Consider the following 18,624-nt stretch of genomic DNA (forward strand, 5'->3'; position numbering starts at 1 on the left):
GAATTGTTTGATATCTTTTTTCCCTTCCCCTCAGCCCTAACTTTGGGGGGGGACTGGCTCTTCACAGATGAATAAAAGTTGAAATTTCTAGCGGTTAAAATTCATCTCTAAGAGGTTGATGGAGTTGTAGTACTTTATCTGACAAAAGGGTCTTTTGGCACGGTGGACCTGTTCAGGACATCTTTTATTATAAACTGTGTTTGGTGATTATTCCTTCTGTAATAAAAATGGGATTCTTTGCTTAGGCTTCGCGCTAGTTTTTCAAAGAGATGGTTTAGATTTTCCTGTCTACTCTGCACATGTCTGTTATTTCCAAAGTTACTTGATAAAGTAGAATGAACTGTGCATACTGCAGAGCAAATTTTAGCGAGGGAAATGCTAAATTCTGAAAATGTGCAAAGCCCGTTACTATTTGACGCTTCATTCTCTTGCATGTCAGATGTAGTTTCTATTTGCCATCAGAAATAAGCTCAGGGGAAATATACGGTACAATATGCATATTATATTATACATATATACATTCTTTCACATTTAGCTATAATGTATGTTTTTATCTCAAAATGACCTTTTCTCTCTCCTTTTATTTTTTCCCCAGGGTCTGGAATACTGTGTCGAAAGATACAGCTTAGGTCTCACAGGTGGAGTCTTTCCCTTGAGCGGGCAGGCCAGCGATATTAAATTAGTTAGCTGTCAGACTGTAGAAAAACTTCCCAAACGTGTCGACGGAGAGGATAGCGTTAATGCAGGTTTGTTCTAATGTCCCTGTTTGGTTATTCTAAAATAAGTAGTTTTGGAATCTAAGCAATGAATGCTGTTCTGTACCCCAGTCTGTGAGTCTTGAATACCTTTACAGACTAGCTTGTTGGGCTTATTTAAAAAAAATAAATGGGTGCTTAAGTTATATGGGACTTCTTTAAAGGAAAAAATAAGTTGTGTTTTATGCTTGCTGACATGCTATAGCGATGTATGGTGGGGTCACCTGCATGAAGCTTGTCAGTCGTTCTATTCCTCCAGCTGTCGTCTTTGAACAGTAAGATGATGCTCCCCATTGCTTAGGAGTGTTACCTGAATTTTTCTTTCCCTGTTCCAACCTATGTCTGCATCTGCATCCAGCTGGTGGCCGGTCACAAGTGGTGTTCCCCAGGGCTCGGTATTGGGGCCAGTTCTGTTTAATATCTCTGTCAATGATCCGGACGAGGGGATTGAGTGCACCCTCAGTAAGTTTGCAGATGACACCAAGTTGGGTGGGAGTGTTGATCTGCTTGAGGGTCTACAGAGGCTCTGTGGAGGGATCTGGACAGGCTGGCTCAATGGGCCAAGGCCAACTGTATGAAGTTCATCAAGGCTAAATGCCAGGTCCTGCTCTTGGGTCACAAGAACCCCATGCAACACTACAGGCTTGGGAAAGAGTGGCTGGAAAGCTGCCTGGCTTTGGGCCCCTCGCTACAAGAAAGACATTGAGGTGCTGGAGCGCATCCAAAGAAGGGCAACAGAGCTGGTGAAGGGTCTGGAGAACAAGTCTTACGGGGGTGGCTGAGGGAACTGGGGTTGTTTAGCCTGGAGAAAAGGAGGCTGAGGGGAGACCTTACCACTCCCCCCAAGTACCTGAAAGGAGGCTGTAGCGGGGTGTAGTGTTGGTCTCTTCTCCCAGGTAGCAAGTGATAGGACGACAGGAAATGGCCTCAAGTTGCGCCTGGGGAGGTTCAGGTTGGGTATTAGGAAAAATTTCTTCACTGACTGTGTTACAAAGCATTGGAACAGGCTGCCCGGGGTTGAGTCGCCATCCCTGGAGGTATTTAAAAGACAGGGAGATGTGGCGCTTAGGGACGTGGTTTGGTGGTGGACTTGGCAGTTGGCTTTAGGGTTGGGCTCAATGAACATAAAGGTCTTTTCCAACCTAAGCAACTCTACGATTCTGTGATCTGCCTGTCCATTTCTTCCTCTCTAAATCTAATAGGTTCCTACACCTGCAAGTTCTTAAAGCAATAGCTTTCCTTGTCCATATACACAGTTAAAACTCTTACGAAGTCTTTCATTATCTTGCAGTAATTAAATGTCCCTCTCTGGGTTTACAAATTCACTTATGTTCTGACCCTATTTTTGAGCCTGCTGCAGTGATAACTTCCATGGCCCTTTGTTTTGACTGCATTATTCACCTTCCCTCTCTTCTGACTGGCCTTTACTGATGTATGATGTTTGCAAAGAAGACACTTGCATGATCTTTCTAGGCTACTTCTGTTTATCATCTTTGACTTAGTCCTGAAGCGGCAACTTGCATCTCTTTTGTGATGCCATCCTCTATCAACAGTGTGTCAAAATCGAACAAAAACACCTTTGGATTTTCTCCACTTGTGTCACGTTTCTGAGGAGAGTGCCTCCTAAAAGCTTGTTAAAAACAAACACACACCACCACTCCACCACACCCGAAAAAAAAACCCCAAACCAAAATAAGAACAACAAACCCCCTTTCTGTCTCCTTTTTATGAAGCATGAGGCATGGAGAAATACCTGTAATTTCTCGGATGGTTTCTAATTAGCTTTCATTCAGAATCTGTTTGAGTTAAGTTCTAGGCACACATGAGCTGCTGTTGGATGTGGGTTGAGGCTAGCAAAGAAGCTGTCTTCTGAATTATGAAAATAATTGGTATCTTCAAAGGCACTTGCAGCAGCTACAAAACGGAAGCGGCACAGATGTTCACAATGAAACATAGTAAAGTGTGTGAGGATCCCTAAACGTAATGATGAATTCAGCAGAGAACAGAGAAACCTTTTGCCAAACAAACTGTCGCCTTCTTCCTTACTCTACTAGGGTAAATGATATACCACATCCTTTGCTTACATCTGGAGAATGCGTTCTCCCCAGAGAAGACAAACCATTCCACTTATTGAGAGAACTGGAGTATAACATTGTGAATGTTTTATGTTAAAATCTTTGTTCCAATTTCCCGTTTGTTGGGTTTGGGTTTTTTGTATTTATTTTGTGTGATAATTGTGTTCGTTCATTCTGAATGTGCTGGAAAGGAGCTATTCTTAAAACCTGTAATTGAGTCCGATCTGGAAATTAGTAGTGCCTGCTGAGTGATACCAGAAGAAGGGGCAGTATGACTGAAACCTGTCACAGAGATGTTTGCTATTCCGTAAATTTTTTTTGTTGTTCTCAGTGAGTGTTGTGCTTTGTGAGTGATATAACAGAATTAAGCCAAAATAGGAAGTGGTGTTTTAAACATATCAGCTATAGCGTTATTTTCTACAAACAAGAAACAATGTCTTGTCTTTTACAGTAATATCGCCTGACACCAGTGTATCAATCTTCAGCTGGCAAGTGAATACATGTGGTCAGGGAAAACCATCTGCTTACTTGGGTGTATTTGACATTAATCGCTGGTATCGTGCTCAAATGCCAGATTCACTAAGGTATATTTTTATTAAGTTGTTTTCAATATCCCTACAAATCAATCATTTGGAAGTCGGTGTTTAGCTTATGCACTTGCTTGCTTTCAGGCCAGAAGAACTCCTTCATGATTGCCCCTATTTTGCGTTGTGGTCACTGGATACTGTAATAAGCATGACTTCTCCAAACCCCATTTTGGATATTCTGGTACACGAGCGGAGTCTAAGTCAGGGAGTTCCTCTTTCTCGTCCACCACCTGAGCAGTTTTTTCATCCAAGCTCCTACAATTTTGGTAGGTATTTCACTGCTTTTGATAGTGATAAGCTTAAAGTGAGGTCAAATGCCATTTATTGGTTCTCCTGTTCATTGTTTGTCACTCAAACCCCATCCGAAACCAAAAAGCCCCAAACGCCCACAAGCCCAACCCTTGATTACGTTGTACTAACAAGGTGTTTAACACTGTGACACATATCTGACAGTCTGCTGAGTTTTGGGTTGTGGTGCTTTTGTAATGTAGCCTGTGAAGGGGTGATGGTCATCAAATGAAATGACGTTGAACTGAAGCTCAGAGCAGAGCACCTTGATAGCACTAGAGATAAAATTGCTACACGCAGTAATTATTTTCAAAAAAGTAAGTTTGGAAGTGATCTGATGAAGAAAATGGGTACTCAGTTACAGCTTTCCAGATACTGCTATTTACAAAACGTAAAGTGGTCATAAGCTAAGTGCGAGAGTATGGAAGGCTGTCAAACGTTCATTGTCTCTGCAGATGGTACGTGCTTGCTGAGCTCCGGAGTTGTTCGTATGACTTGCACCGGCTTCCAGAAGGAGGTGATCTTTTACTGTATCTTTATTGAGAATGGCAAGAGATGAACCTTTCCTATGTTTTCTATTGCACTGCTTTCAGGGTCGGAGACCATTTTATGCCCATCCTGCCCATCCACATGCATGATTGCAATGGTGTCCTGCCAGTTTTATGCAAATGGTAACATTTTAGGTCCACTCTTGGGACTGTAGAACTACCACTGTCTCCTGTTGAAGCACGCTGAGGGATTGAATGTCTAGAGCGGAATACAACGTTGCTGTAGGAGCAGGAACAAAACTGTTGTGGAAGTTGGGGAAAGCTGTTACTTCTGCATTACCCATCAGTGGAACTGCCTCCATAGTCTTGAGTTAGGGTTTTGATGCCTGATTAACTTGAAAAAGGAGGGCAGAATGGAGAAAATGAAATATTACTTAACTGTTTGAGAAGAAACGATTATTTTTTTTTTCTCCCGCACTTGGCCGAATTAAAACTTCCAAGCCACTGCACAGCTTGTGACAAATAATTCTGAATTAAATTTCAGCTCGCTAAGTGTTTCCAACATAAATCAACTTCTGCACAAACAAGCACAGAAAGGGTCTTCCAAAGCGTGATTTAAAGTTGTGTGCTAGCTTTAGCTTATATAGAATACATTTTGTGTCAGTGTTCAGGGTAAAAAAAGGTCTGTGTATTGACAGAGAAGCTAGAGAATACTTAATTAAGCATTGCAAGGGCTGACCTTTTGTTTTACAGGATATTTTTTATAAACCGTAGCGGTTAGTTTGGCTGCCGTCTTTAAGACTCTACGTAGTAGTGCTTACTGATGCAAGCTTTCTAACAATTTAAGTGAACATTTTTTTTTATTTCTCTTAGCGATTATTCAGAACCTTAGTGACTGAATAATACTGCTGTCTTAATCCGTAGTTTTTGATTAATGTTTCAGGCCTTGAAATTTTTAAAGAAATGTGGTCCTTCTATAAGTGAAACCATTCACGATAGCTACAACAGGTGTCTTGTAGCTGGCTTGCTGTCTCCAAGACGCGTTGATGTCCAGCCATCCAGTTTGAGTCAGGTGAGTGCGTATCAGGGAATCAAGGGGGAAATACATCCATCTCGTCTGAGAGGGCTGTAGAGGCTACAAGACATGATAATCTGATTTTCCTATTATTCGCAAGTTGCACTGAAATGCAGGTGTTGACTTGAGTTAGCAGAAGTTATAGTATTCTTCAATCCAAACTACCGAGTTTGAGTGGGGGCAGCACTAAGAGATCTGCGTTGAGAGACCCATCTCTTAATTCCGTGCCACAGATACGCACAAGGAAGCGTGCAGGCAGTGCTGGTCATGCGCAACATAAAGCATCTTTCCCTCACAACAACCTTCACCCCATCGGTTTCTCAAAGCCTTATGTTCAGTGCAGTAGCTGACTATGGGGGTGCCTCACTCGGATGCGAGCTGTTGCAAACATCAGCTTGCTGCACTAGACGTGATCGCTTGCTTCCAAGGAACTGGGCTGTGGTAAACAATTACTCTTGTCAGCTCTGCCCGACAACTTCATCACCGCTCCCCCTCATCTTCCCTTCATCAGTAGGCTTTCCTGCAGCCTCTCAAAGCAGATCTTCACCTCTGTAGCCTCGTAGCCCAATTTACTCTGCTTAGACTGCCCCCTTGTTGCTGCAACACCTGAATCGCCTTTATCTCCTGACACCCACTATCTTCTCTCTGCTTTGTCCCACCATAGTGACTCCCCCCGCCTCGTCACAGGTTTTCCACTTGCAGTGCACCAACCTTTCTCTCTCATCTGAAGAGTTTCATGAGAGACGGAGCCTTTGTGATGAACAGCCCCTCTTCACGCAGGCAGGATCTAAGCTAAACGATTAGCTAGCTAGTCGTCACACAGTGGAGCCATTAGTAGGAAGGGGAGAGCGGTCTTCTCGCTGCCCTCATCTTCCTGTCTACTGGACTGTTCACCAGATTTGTGGAAATGCGTTAAGGCAAATAACACTTCTGCACAGTGTGGTAGCTAAAAGAAGTTTCTTGGCAAGCTGCCCTAGCCCATAGACTGCTTATTTTGCAAGCCTGGCGTAGACTCTTGCATTCAAATGGGATGTTCTGATGTCAGCTCCGGTTTGGAAATAGCTTGGGCAACCAAGACGTGTTTTAATAACCTTTGCTGAATTGTGGCCATATCATTCAGAGACTTGTTATGCATTTGAGCAGGGATTTCTTTTGAAAGTTAGTAAGACAAATTTCAGAATTAGGGTCGAGAAGCTGGGTTTGGAGTTTTGTTTGCCACCGTAAGTAGTATCTGGTGTGTTTCCTTGTCTGAAACCCATTTTCAGAAAAAGATGGACATATCATATGTGTATTCTAATGTGTAGAAATTGCTTTGAATGTAATGATTTTGCCTAGAAGGGAAAGCTACTTTTGAATGTGTTTAAAAAAAACCACATTAAAAAAACAAACAAAGAAAAAAACAAAAAGAAAGAAGTAAAATTTTGTGAAGGGTCATTTCACCTGAAAGAAGTAATCACACCACCAGCTGAAATAAGCTGCTACTTAATAATCGCACGTCTGTGCATAGCTGTGCATTATCCTTCTCAAGGATTACCACTGCATTATAATACAGTATTTGAGCAGCCTACAATTTAAACCTATTAGAATTTAAATGTGTCACGTCTTTTTCTGTCATTTTAGAAAATGGTAAAGTTTTGGGTGTCTGAACTGCTTCATGTCTTCAGAGTCTAGGAAGCTGCTTGCCCTTAGCTTCCCCGTTTCCGTGCAAGCGTTGCACCGTTGTCTTTGCTCTGTCCCCTTCACGCATTCCTGATGGCAAACTTCTACGTGCAAAATGCGTGACGGGTATTAGCAGAGGATGTTACCGGAAATAGTTAATTGGAACTCGGTAAACTGAGACTATACTGCAGAGGCATGCAAATAAAGGTTAGAATCAGCCTTCAGTAAGTTGAAATGTTAGAGGGAAAGTTTAACGTGTTTCTCAGACCAACAAGCAGTGCAGCCTGTGGCTAGAGTTAAGAAAAGGAATGTGGAATTAGCTGCGTGTGTACGAGTGGACTGTGTGATGTTTGAATGAGTGTACAGTTAGAAACAAACGCTTGCTGTTGCTGGTTCAGATATTGAAAGCATGTAAGATTCTCAGTTTATTTTGTCGGTTATGTTTAGGAGGAGCAGTTAGAAGCGGTATTGTCAGCTGCCGTCCAGACAGGTTCTTTAGAACTTCTGACTGGATGCATTAAACATTGGGCATCTGAAGGTAATACTTCTTACGTTGTTCTTACGTTATATATTTTTCTAGTTTGCAATCGTCGATTCATTTCTTTTTTGTTTTCTTTTTTTAAAGCGCAGCCAAGTTCTGCTGCTAATTTACAGTTTGTTCTTGAGTGGACATGGAAGAAAGTGATCTATGCAAAAGATGAGTTTGACCAAATATGTGAGTACTAGTGTAGTCATTCTGCCAACACAAAATGGTTCTTTCTAATTGAGCTTATTCAGGAACGTGGCGGTATATGGTACTGCACGGGGTTCTTTAAGTGTACTTTGAAGCTCTGAAATTGCTCTGAAGGCTAATGATGTAATATTTATTCTTGAAAAGGTGTTCCGCTGTTTGATGGCTCTCGCAACTTTGTTGACCCGCAGACGTTACAGTCTCTTCAGCACTGCCAGTTGCTTTGGAGCAACCTGAGCACGGTCTTAACCTGTTTTCTAACAGAAGCACAAGAGCTTACTGAAAAAGGTTTGTAATCGTATATATGAAATCTTTGGTATGTTTTACTAAGATTTGGAATTATGCTTGAGTTGTAAGTGTGGAAAGATGAGCTTCTGTTGGTTTTGATGATTGGAAGACAGCCAAATTTAGCTGGGAGAAGGGGCTGAAATCTGAGAAGTTGGGACTACCACTTAATATGCGTTGATTTCAGGGAAATAGTTGGTTGTGGAGTTCATGCAAGTGGGTAGGGGAGGCTACATTCAGCGAGAAGCTGTGTAAGCAGCTGGGTGGAGATTCCAGCAACCGGATGTGGTAGCGCTGCAAATGATTCCTTTTAATTCTTAGCTAGCAATTTATAATTGCATGCGAATGTTGTATTGCAAATTGCTAGAAAATACAAAGGAAGCACAAATGAGTAACTTGTGAAGTAAGTTACTTGAGTTTCTGTAGCTTTTTATGTTATCACTTGTCCTTGGCATATTGAGGGGAAAAGAAGACTATCCCTTTGCTACGGTAAAAATCCCCCGCTACGTGAAAAACAAATGTCTTATTCGTGAGTGTATGTAATAGTTCCGGCTTTAGGTTTTTTTTCTTTGAAGCTTTAGTGAATCTGGTTCTTTGTAGGGGTTGCTTTTTTGGTTTGGTGGTGAATGTGTTTTTTTTCTTCAAATAAGAAGGTGCCACAGAGTGAGAAATGCAAAGACCGCGATGTCTACCACGTTACTTTTATACTTTCTATTTGGGATGATGAAAGGGGGTTTGTAAAAATGAAAGGAATTGGATAACAAGAATCATCTCATGCCTTTTTTTCAGGTTTTACAGACTTGACAAACAAGCAGGTGGTAACTGGCCTCCTTTCTTTGTATGCACGAGTGGTCATCTGGTTCTGTCGATCCAGTCTCCTTCCAGAGGGTTTAGGTAAGCATGAACTGTAACACATTTGTAACAGGGAGACTATCCAGTAAGTGATTCCGATGAACACGTGCTTAGCCATGTTTTTGTAAATGTTTTGTCAGTGCTGAAGGTTCTTTTGGTGAAACGGAGATTTTACTGTTTTTTTCAAATACCTAGTGTAGAATAATGCAAGCAGTTTCTTTCCTGGATGTTCCTTAGAAAGAGCAATAAGCCTCTGACTTGAAGGAGTTGCTTGTGTCCACAGCTTGCAAGACTTGGGATTTGAAACAAATTACTATTACACAACAAATCCTGGAATGCTTGTTTTTACAGCAAAGGCATTACCTGCGTGTTTGGAACTTTTTATTCATTGCCTGAGGAAAAAATACACCTCGCAATACTTCTTTATTTGGGTGGATTATAAAGTCTATTGTCAGCCTTCATTGTCTCACAAATGCTCACATGACATGTTTAAGAAACCATTCCCTTTGAGAATTGTCCTTTCTGTAGTGAGCTTCTGCTTACAGTACGTGTTCTGAATGCTACCTCAATTGTAAACTTGAAATGGCACTTGAGAGAAGAAGGAGTTGAGTCTTGTGTCTCACCGCTCCGTTAGCAAAGGCAGAAAGAGGATTGGCTTCTTTCAAAGTGGGAGGCTTGCCTGTGCTTCTTGATGCTTAGCTCGTATGATCTTCTGTCTTTTTAGTCAAACGTTTTAGTTTCAACATGTGATATTGCTTCTTTAACTTGCTTTTACTTTATTGCCTGTAGATGATGATGCGCGTTTGGGTAGACCTTTCTACAATTACCCTCTGATTCAGAGCTACTACACTGGTCATCGACAGAAACTTGAGCGTTTATCAAGGTGAGCCTTACAGGAGAACTCGAGAACACTTCCACTGCGAAATCAGAAGTGGCAGTGAGTGAGTGGCTTTGCTATCAACAGTTGGTATTTGCTCTGCTTAATGCAGTTGCCGGCAATCCTCTCCACTTCAGTGATGCATGCGTTCTCTTGAACACGGAGGTTACTTTCCTGTGTTACAATATTTGTGTATACCTCTGCTTAGTACCATTTGTTGGCATCATCGTTTCTTGGTAGCGTACTTAATCCAGCGGCCAATCTGTATCATTTGGTACTACTGAAAAAGGTCATGTGTTCAGGAGAGGGTCAGCGATCTCCCGTTCAGCAAAGCACGGTGTTCACAGAACAGGTGTTTTGGACGGAGAAGAAAGCCAGTTTTAAACCCAAACCAAACCTCATCTCGTTTATTGACTAGCGAGCAAGGGTAATAACTGTATTGGCCTAAATCACAAGTACATTTGTGTGATTTAATGAGATAGTCAGAGTTCGATGTAGTTGGCACACCTAGCACTCTACTGGCTGTTGGATAAAAGTCACTTGCTGAACGTGAACTCTCTTTGCTGCGCTAGCTCACTAGCATATAGGTGATATGCCTTGGATTAGACGATAATAGATTTTTCTTTGGAAATTGTGCTGAAAACTAAATAAAGAGCTAAAGAAGCTTAGGCTATGGCACCGCAAACAAGAACAGGATGCTGCAAGATGAGTTAAGGTGCAAGCTGCGGTGTAGTAGCTATTGACTTTAAAGTTCATCTTACTTAGCTTACTTCTCAAGTAACTTCCATACCGGCTCAGATGTCCCTTAGAAGCATACAACCTCCAGTGTGCTCTTTCTGCTTCTTATTATGGGGAAATTAAAGGGTAGTGTCACAGTCAGCCAAAGATTGTGATGGACTTGTGAAGAAAGCAATTTTTAAAGCTTCACCCATCCATGGTTGTAATGGTCTGTGCACAGAAACATAAATGCTGCTTAAGATGACACTAAGCTTCACCTGTATGCTCAGCTTTCTGAAAACAACTTTTTTTCAGTAGCAAAAGTGAGCTGCTGAGAACAAAATCTGAACTTTCCGCGGTGTTGTCTTCTCACAGCTGTGTATTGGGACACTCCAACGGGAGGCATTAGACTTGCGCTAAAGAATAGTCCTGGTCTTTTGATACTGTTCCGTTTCCTCTGTTAGACAGTAGGAGAGTGGTTATTTCTGGCACATAAAAAACTTTGTTCACACTTCCTTTGTACTACAAGTAAGACAGCAAAAGAGAGAACCTGAAAACGAAAAGGTCCCTTAGTAGGGGAGCTTTCCAGGATGTCTGTTTGGAACTCCTCGAATCATTCACTATGATCTAACAAACATCTTTCACCTGACTCGGACGTTTCTTTCATGTGCGTTTCAAGTCATAATCATGCCTTTGTGTGTTTGTCACTTTCTTTGCCTCGTGGGAGCTTTTTTCTGTTTGGTTTGACTGGAGGAGATCTGTTACACTGAGAGGCTGGAATTAGTGTTTGACTCTCCAAATCCTTGCTACCTTTTGTTCCAGAGGAAAATGGGATTCTGACTGCTTGATGATTGATGGAATGGTTTCCCAGTTAGGAGACCAAGTTGAGAAGTTGTGGCGGAGAGATGAAGGAGGAACTGGGAAATACCCACCTGCTAGTTTACACGTGAGTGTTACGTTCCCTGAAAACAGCAACGAACCCCCCAAAGCCCCACCCAAAAGCCCATGATTCATGAAAGACAGGAGTTTTTAAAAAACTTTTGATTTTTCATTTTCAGGCACTGCTGGATCTCTATTTGCTAGAAGGCATTGAAGAAAGCTACAAACATGCAATTGTATCCTTTCTCGTTATTTTTACTACACCTTCAGCATACGCACATAAATGTTCTTAAATGTTTGTCACCTGCGCCTTTAATAATGTTTTTGAATTTATGCTTCCAACACAGTGCAAGTGAAAACATTTAGTTTAGAATGAAGGCGTGGACAGGAGCATTGTTTTATTTCTTTGTACCGTGGATTCTTTATGATTTTTTTTTTAATGTTTTGTTGCAAAGTCTTTTCTGACATGCGAAAACAGGTTTACTGAGAAATGTTAAAGATAAAAATCTCCGTTGGTTTTTCTCAAAACTTAGCACAGTGTTTAATTTTTTAAAGCACCCGTACCTGTAGCAAATGGCTGCTTACTAGGATGATGCAGTAATACGTGCTGCTTGAGAGCAGAAGGATTTCTAACCGGTACCTGATTTTTGCCCAATTCATCCGTCTTCCAGCCCAGATAGCAGTGCTTGCTTTTGTTCTGTTAGAAGTGCAGGCACACCGAATAAGAAAGGGAGAGAAGAGAAAAGTCATCGGGCAGAAACTTAATTTTTAAGCTGCTGAAATATACAGAATTACTTTTTGTTGTTTGCTGCCTAACCCGAGAGGGGAGCCTAGAGAGCAAGGGGTTTAAAAACGGTTGTACCCCAGAGCTGTCTTATTAGAATATGTCCCTAAAAACGGATGTCAGAAAGAGAAAATGACACTACCGATGAGTGATCCGCATACTGTTTTAAATCCAGTGTCAATCATTCAGTGCTACGTTGTCTTGTAAGGACACCTTAATTTACATTGTTCTATATACTCTGGAAATGAGGAAAAAACCAACGGTAGAATTTGTTTGCTTTAATAATTAAGTATTGGATGTTCAGGTGTTTTGAATGTCCAACTGGTAGCTCCAGTGACTAAAGAGGGAGCCTGAGTTTGTAACAACGGAAGTATTTAAGTATCTAAAGTTAACCTTTCTGAATGCCTTACAGAAATCAAAGAGTATTTCTTTGTGGCTATTTATTCAGAATGCAGTTTTGTGGTTAGGACCTGACCGTCCTCAAGTTAGAATAGCTCAAAATGGCAAGACTAATACGGCAGTATTTTCTGCTTCCTACCACTTGTATATCCTGACTTCACTGTGTTTTTCGAAACGTGATGTGATAAGTGTTTGGTCTTCCAAATTGATTAGCCTTAACTAGATACTTGATGTCAGACAATTTACTTGCTGCTAGATATCACGCGTTCCTTTCCGAATAAAACAGAGACTTCAATCGACTCCTTCCCAACTGCCTTTGCTATCCCTTGGGGACTTGTTAAGCTTGTTGAAGGTTTTTGGCTTCTAGATCACAATGATTACGAAGTAAGTACGTTACAGTTCAGTTAGACATCCCTTACAGTCCAAAGCTGTAATCTGTCAAATGATTTTAAAAAATCGGTGCTTAGCTAATAACAGGTGCTATAACATTAGAAGCCCTTTTGTCATACTGCTTCGACATCTTTAGCAATAAGTTATAATCTGAAATTCTCTTTTAGCCACTTTGACAGGAAATGGATTAAAACAAAGAAGAAATCAACTTTAATCATGCTTGATACTTGAGTTTTCAAAGCCATCCATTTAGGTTGCTTCCAGCAGACCGATGGAGCGCTTTCTCAAAGACAGTGTTTTAGGTACTTTAAATATTAAAACTATGATCATAGCAGCAAGGTTTGAGGCAGAAGACTGCAGAAGTGACTGTTCAACCTAATTCATGTTCTTTCTGATGCTGAAGGTTGTTCTTTGCCTGTCACAAAGTTAATATATCTGTTTGTCTGGGAGAATAGCTTATTATTTAGTAATGTATTTATAGAAAGCGGTGTTTGAACACAGAGATTTGGATACTCTGGAAAAGTGTGAATTACTCCTTTTAAAACACTCACTTTGTTCTGTATGGCTAACTGGATTATTTTTTTTGCAAATACTTGAGAATTTTTATCTACAGTAGTTAGTCATCTAAGTTTATTTGACACACGTCCACCCTTACTTAAGATACTTTTGAATGTTCTTGTGGCGTGCGTGCACGTGCATATGATAATACACCTGACCTCTAACCTCTACAGAATTCACTGGCCCTGCTCTTTCATCCAGCCACAATCAAAACTGTGTCATGGCAGCACAGGAGAATTATTCAATCCCTGATGTGCCAAGGAGAGCGTAGGCGAGCCCTCAGATACATACAGATGATGAAGCCAGCAATGTCAAGCAGCAGTGAAGTGCGGCTTTTCCTCACGGTGTTGTTGTCCAATAGGTAAAGAAACCTATCCCACCGTTTTGGCATTCCAATATTGTGAAAGGTGGAGAACAACTAATGCGAATCACCATGCCCTAAATTCCCTTTAAACTCTGAATACAGTCGTTTGGGGGCATCTTTTTGGTGATACTATTAATATTCCTTTACATCTCAAAAAATTGAATTACAGGTGCGTGGTGGAGGCTTGGGGTCTGTTGCAGCAACATGCCACCAGGTTAAACATCAAAGAGCTGTTAAAACACGTGTATGAAATCTGTCAGGAGATGGGACTAATGGAAGACTTACTGAAGCTACCTTTCACAGGCACTGAACAAGTAAGTGTGGACACGAAAAAAATCTTAATGGTCTCTTTGAAAAGAGAAGAGGCAGAATCATAACAGATTTTTGAAATGTGTTATTTCTCATAGGAGTGTTTGGAGAAGATTTTACAGAGCGATGCTGCTGTCCGGAATCTTAGATTTCCTTTAGACCACCATGTGCAGCGTGCCAACTATATCCCAGCGCTGCAGTCGAATCGTTCAATGAACGTTAATCTTACGGTAAGCGTGCAAGTTCTGTCAAGTGTGCAGGTTTCTGTTAGGTGTTACTAACCATTTTTGGTAGTAAATAAAATAAAAATCAACGCTTTGGTTTTTATACCATTCTTTGAAATACTAGGAATAAGTTTCTACACTTTCCGTTCCAGCTGAACCTAAAAGTTGAACAAAATATTTCACTACTCCAAAGCTACTGCGTGAAGTTATAAACTAAGTGTTGCAGACCATTGTTGACTCCACTTAAAATAGTTTGTTTGCATCTAAGGAATAATGGTTTAGATTGCCGAACGCTGTTTGTGTCACTCCTTTCTGTGGCATGAAGAGTATGTTGTATGTCACCTCTTGAATCTTGCACACAGCTTTATTTTTCTAGCTGAGAGCAGTCTGGATGCCAATGCACAGGTAAAATCTGTGTGCTGGTTTGGTTTTCTTTTTATTTCCTCCAGTTATAGCATGAGCTCTGCGACTCCACAACTTCTGTTTTACCCCTTTGATGACAGAAATTCTTATCTAACTTCTGTTTCTCAAAACAGCCAGATTAAATTTTGCATTTTGCGAACTTCTGTTATGAATCTGTGATACATTTTCTGTGTTCCGGAACCATAGTTTTCCAGTGGATCGCACTTATAAGGTGGTCTTGGAAGGTTTAGGTCCTGCATTTGAAAACTTTCATTTGGCCAGAAGGTGTGTGTAGGTAGCCTTTTCTTACTTGTTTTAATATTCACATCATTGCGTCCACTGTAATTTGCAGTTGCCCTGAATATTCAGTCATCTCGGACATTGGTGTTTCAGGAAAAACAAGGGAAAGCCTGCTATTTCGTAAGCCATTTGAAAATTGCAGGTGAGAACAAGCGTATCGGAGTGAGGTTCTGCCGAGTGCCAGAATTGTTTCAACTTGAAGTTGTAGGTTCTGTTCTTATCCTAGTCTGCCTTGCCCTTTGCTGAAATTACCAGGTGAAATTGGTGTGTGCCAAGGAGTAGAACTTGCTGCTCCTCTGTGCAGTGGCGGTATTATACAGTATCTGTGGAGGAAATGTATTCACTAATTAGAAATAGCAGAGATAGTTGTGTGCAATGAACTTCTTGTAATCAGTTACCTTCTTGCTTTATGCTTTTTGTTCATCAGAATGATCGTGAGCCTGGCTTGAGAGAGAGAGCAGTTGCCAGGAATTCTACATTGCACCAATGTGGCAAGATCCTTCCTAGAGTTCAAAGGAAGCTGGCCAGAGAGAGAGCCAAGCCTTACCACTTGCCTTCATCGGTCTCAAGAGAAGGTAATTCTTTAGAGGAGGGAAATACAATGGACAACTGACCACGACTTTGATCACACAAGGCTGATATGTTTTCCCCTCTTGCTTTACAGGCGCAAGACAAAAGCCGTTATCAACAGTAACAAAACAAGCAAATGCAGGAAATGTGCGTACAAGAGCAACGTTCATCAGTAATGTATTGTCCAAAATTGGAGAAGTAGGGGTAGGAAATGAGCAGGAAACCAGTTGCTCATGCCGTGAGAGGTAAGCAGCCTTTTAACAAAGTTTAGTCTTGAGCTGCGTGTTTGGAGAGAGGGAGAGAGAGAGAAATCCACTTGAATTATGTTAGTGTTTTGGAGGGAAGGGGCACCTGAATAAAGCTTTCTTTGGCTTTTTTTGCACCTACAAGATATAACATTTAAGAATCGATTCATCGTAAGTAATACTTGGAGCGAGAGTTCTTCTGCTATGATAGTCTCATTTATGCGAATACATCTATTTACATTACAGTAAAAGTGTTTACAGAATTTAAGGTAGCTGAAACGAAACCCATGATTGCCAACAAGCTATTGGTGTACAGGTTTTGGTAGACTTGATTGTGTGATCAAATAGCAATCTTTTACCACTTTGTGCCCAGCTTCTGCTTCGTTTCTGCCTTTTTCTTTTTTTTTTCACTCAAAACCAGGCAGAATTATAAAGAGCAAAAAAGAAGCTAGCAGTTGTCAGATGATTTTCCTAGAGGTAGTATATTCAAGGTGAAACTTGAATTCTGGTACGTTTGGACTTGAGGGGAGTGCAAGTCAGTTACATTTTCCTTTTAATTCTAGGCCTAGAGCTACAGAACCACCAGTCATAACACGTCCTCTCCCTGATGCAGAGTTGCCCGACGCATTTGTTGGGACACCCGTTAACAAAATTTAGCTTTGTACCTGTTAAAGAAAAGGTCGGCTTGGGGACACAACTAAGTGGAGAATTTGAAGTGGCCCCAGCATTGAAATGCAGAGGAATTTTCTTCTGACATGAGAATTACATCACTGGTGCAACGTAAAATTGCATTACTCTTGCCTCAGATGGCAGGGATTTAGGAAATTAAGTGTGACATGTCACGAAATCATGAAAAAACAAGAGAAGGCCTGTAACTTGTTCATGGGCCTGATCCATCAGCCCAGCAGTGCGGGTTCACCTGTATTTCTTGTTCATTGAATGTTTTTGTTATGTATCATCTCAGATGTCTTGAGTGCAGCTCAAGATTTTATTTCATGTATTTATTTATGTTCATATTTTCAATTGTGTATCTTCACAGATTGCCGGATTTGGTGGTTCGTCCTGTTCCTTCAAGTTCTGCAGCACAGGGTGGTAGCTGGCAGTCACCATGCAGCGCTTCTACTTCATTCATGGCATCCAGCCCACTGAAATCAAATATGCTTGGTTCCATCTCACAAAAGAATTTTTCAAGAGCATCGGAGCTGAATTTACTGGAGACACCTCTTGTGGTTAAGGTTTGTGTTTTAGAAAACAGGATCAACCAACCGAAGCAAAAGCCTGTAAACTTTGTTTAACATGAAACCACCAAAGTATTTAACACAAACCCTGTTGGATTCAGACTGTGGAATATTTTCCGCATGCGTGTGGTTATTGGACGTAGAATCCTTTTGGAAGCAGGACGTTGGGAACAGTCTTGAAGAGGGAAAGTTTAGTTCTAAGTTAACTGCCGTACGCACATTGTCCCATAGCTTTGTGAAATACTTTGTTCCATGCAATAAAAACGAGTGTAAGTTAAAAATTGGACTTCTGAGTACACATAGATCCTTAGAGATGCAATTTGTAGCTTAACCATCTCATTGTCTAAGTGCTCGATAGCTCTGTGGAGTTTGACTTGCATACCGACAAGCAAGAATGTATATGCTTCAGTTTCTTAATCCACTTAAGGGAATGACAACGTAAGTGATGCCAGTTAAGCGATGTCAGTCTCTGTCAAATTCAGTGATGGCTTTTTGCAGGGATTCTACGTATTGATGCTTGTGACAAGAAGATGCCATATCCTTGTTTCTTCAGGAAGTTAATTTGAACGCTAACATTTTATGTTGCATTAATTAAAAAAAAAAAGAAGAAAGAAGCCAGTAGATTCATAAGAAACATAAAATGCATGGTTTTTATACCATTAAGTTTTTTGTCCCTTTGGAAAAAACAGCAGTGCAGAGGCTAAACTTTGTCCTCTCTGCTGGTACAAACTCGGTTTAATTTGAACTAATACTTTAGTTGTGTGCAGTGAACTTCTTGTAATCAGTTACCTTCTTGCTTTATGCTTTTTGTTCATCAGAATGATCGTGAGCCTGGCTTGAGAGAGAGAGCAGTTGCCAGGAATTCTACATTGCACCAATGTGGCAAGATCCTTCCTAGAGTTCAAAGGAAGCTGGCCAGAGAGAGAGCCAAGCCTTACCACTTGCCTTCATCGGTCTCAAGAGAAGGTAATTCTTTAGAGGAGGGAAATACAATGGACAACTGACCACGACTTTGATCACACAAGGCTGATATGTTTTCCCCTCTTGCTTTACAGGCGCAAGACAAAAGCCGTTATCAACAGTAACAAAACAAGCAAATGCAGGAAATGTGCGTACAAGAGCAACGTTCATCAGTAATGTATTGTCCAAAATTGGAGAAGTAGGGGTAGGAAATGAGCAGGAAACCAGTTGCTCATGCCGTGAGAGGTAAGCAGCCTTTTAACAAAGTTTAGTCTTGAGCTGCGTGTTTGGAGAGAGGGAGAGAGAGAGAAATCCACTTGAATTATGTTAGTGTTTTGGAGGGAAGGGGCACCTGAATAAAGCTTTCTTTGGCTTTTTTTGCACCTACAAGATATAACATTTAAGAATCGATTCATCGTAAGTAATACTTGGAGCGAGAGTTCTTCTGCTATGATAGTCTCATTTATGCGAATACATCTATTTACATTACAGTAAAAGTGTTTACAGAATTTAAGGTAGCTGAAACGAAACCCATGATTGCCAACAAGCTATTGGTGTACAGGTTTTGGTAGACTTGATTGTGTGATCAAATAGCAATCTTTTACCACTTTGTG

At 41.0% G+C, this 18,624-nt stretch overlaps 1 protein-coding gene across 1 annotated transcript in view; it reads left to right on the forward strand.

Annotated features, from left to right (window-relative positions):
• Positions 1–595: 595 nt before the first annotated feature.
• Positions 596–18,624, forward strand: part of LOC142028037 (protein ELYS-like) — a gene marked incomplete at its 5' end in the record, with an annotated part of 31,526 nt that continues 13,497 nt past the window's right edge. The window contains 19 exons of the mRNA XM_075022152.1: positions 596–746; positions 3,282–3,414; positions 3,502–3,683; positions 4,161–4,222; positions 5,137–5,265; positions 7,375–7,465; positions 7,553–7,642; positions 7,805–7,945; positions 8,732–8,836; positions 9,584–9,677; positions 11,211–11,334; positions 11,447–11,503; positions 12,688–12,834; positions 13,572–13,759; positions 13,932–14,076; positions 14,170–14,301; positions 15,425–15,572; positions 15,662–15,812; positions 18,106–18,183. Coding sequence (XP_074878253.1) covers positions 596–746; positions 3,282–3,414; positions 3,502–3,683; positions 4,161–4,222; positions 5,137–5,265; positions 7,375–7,465; positions 7,553–7,642; positions 7,805–7,945; positions 8,732–8,836; positions 9,584–9,677; positions 11,211–11,334; positions 11,447–11,503; positions 12,688–12,834; positions 13,572–13,759; positions 13,932–14,076; positions 14,170–14,301; positions 15,425–15,572; positions 15,662–15,812; positions 18,106–18,183 — 2,348 coding nt within the window. The remainder of the gene's footprint in view (positions 747–3,281; positions 3,415–3,501; positions 3,684–4,160; positions 4,223–5,136; positions 5,266–7,374; positions 7,466–7,552; positions 7,643–7,804; positions 7,946–8,731; positions 8,837–9,583; positions 9,678–11,210; positions 11,335–11,446; positions 11,504–12,687; positions 12,835–13,571; positions 13,760–13,931; positions 14,077–14,169; positions 14,302–15,424; positions 15,573–15,661; positions 15,813–18,105; positions 18,184–18,624) is intronic.

Source organism: Buteo buteo, unplaced genomic scaffold, assembly GCF_964188355.1.
Source record: "Buteo buteo unplaced genomic scaffold, bButBut1.hap1.1 HAP1_SCAFFOLD_110, whole genome shotgun sequence".
NCBI lineage: Eukaryota > Metazoa > Chordata > Aves > Accipitriformes > Accipitridae > Buteo > Buteo buteo.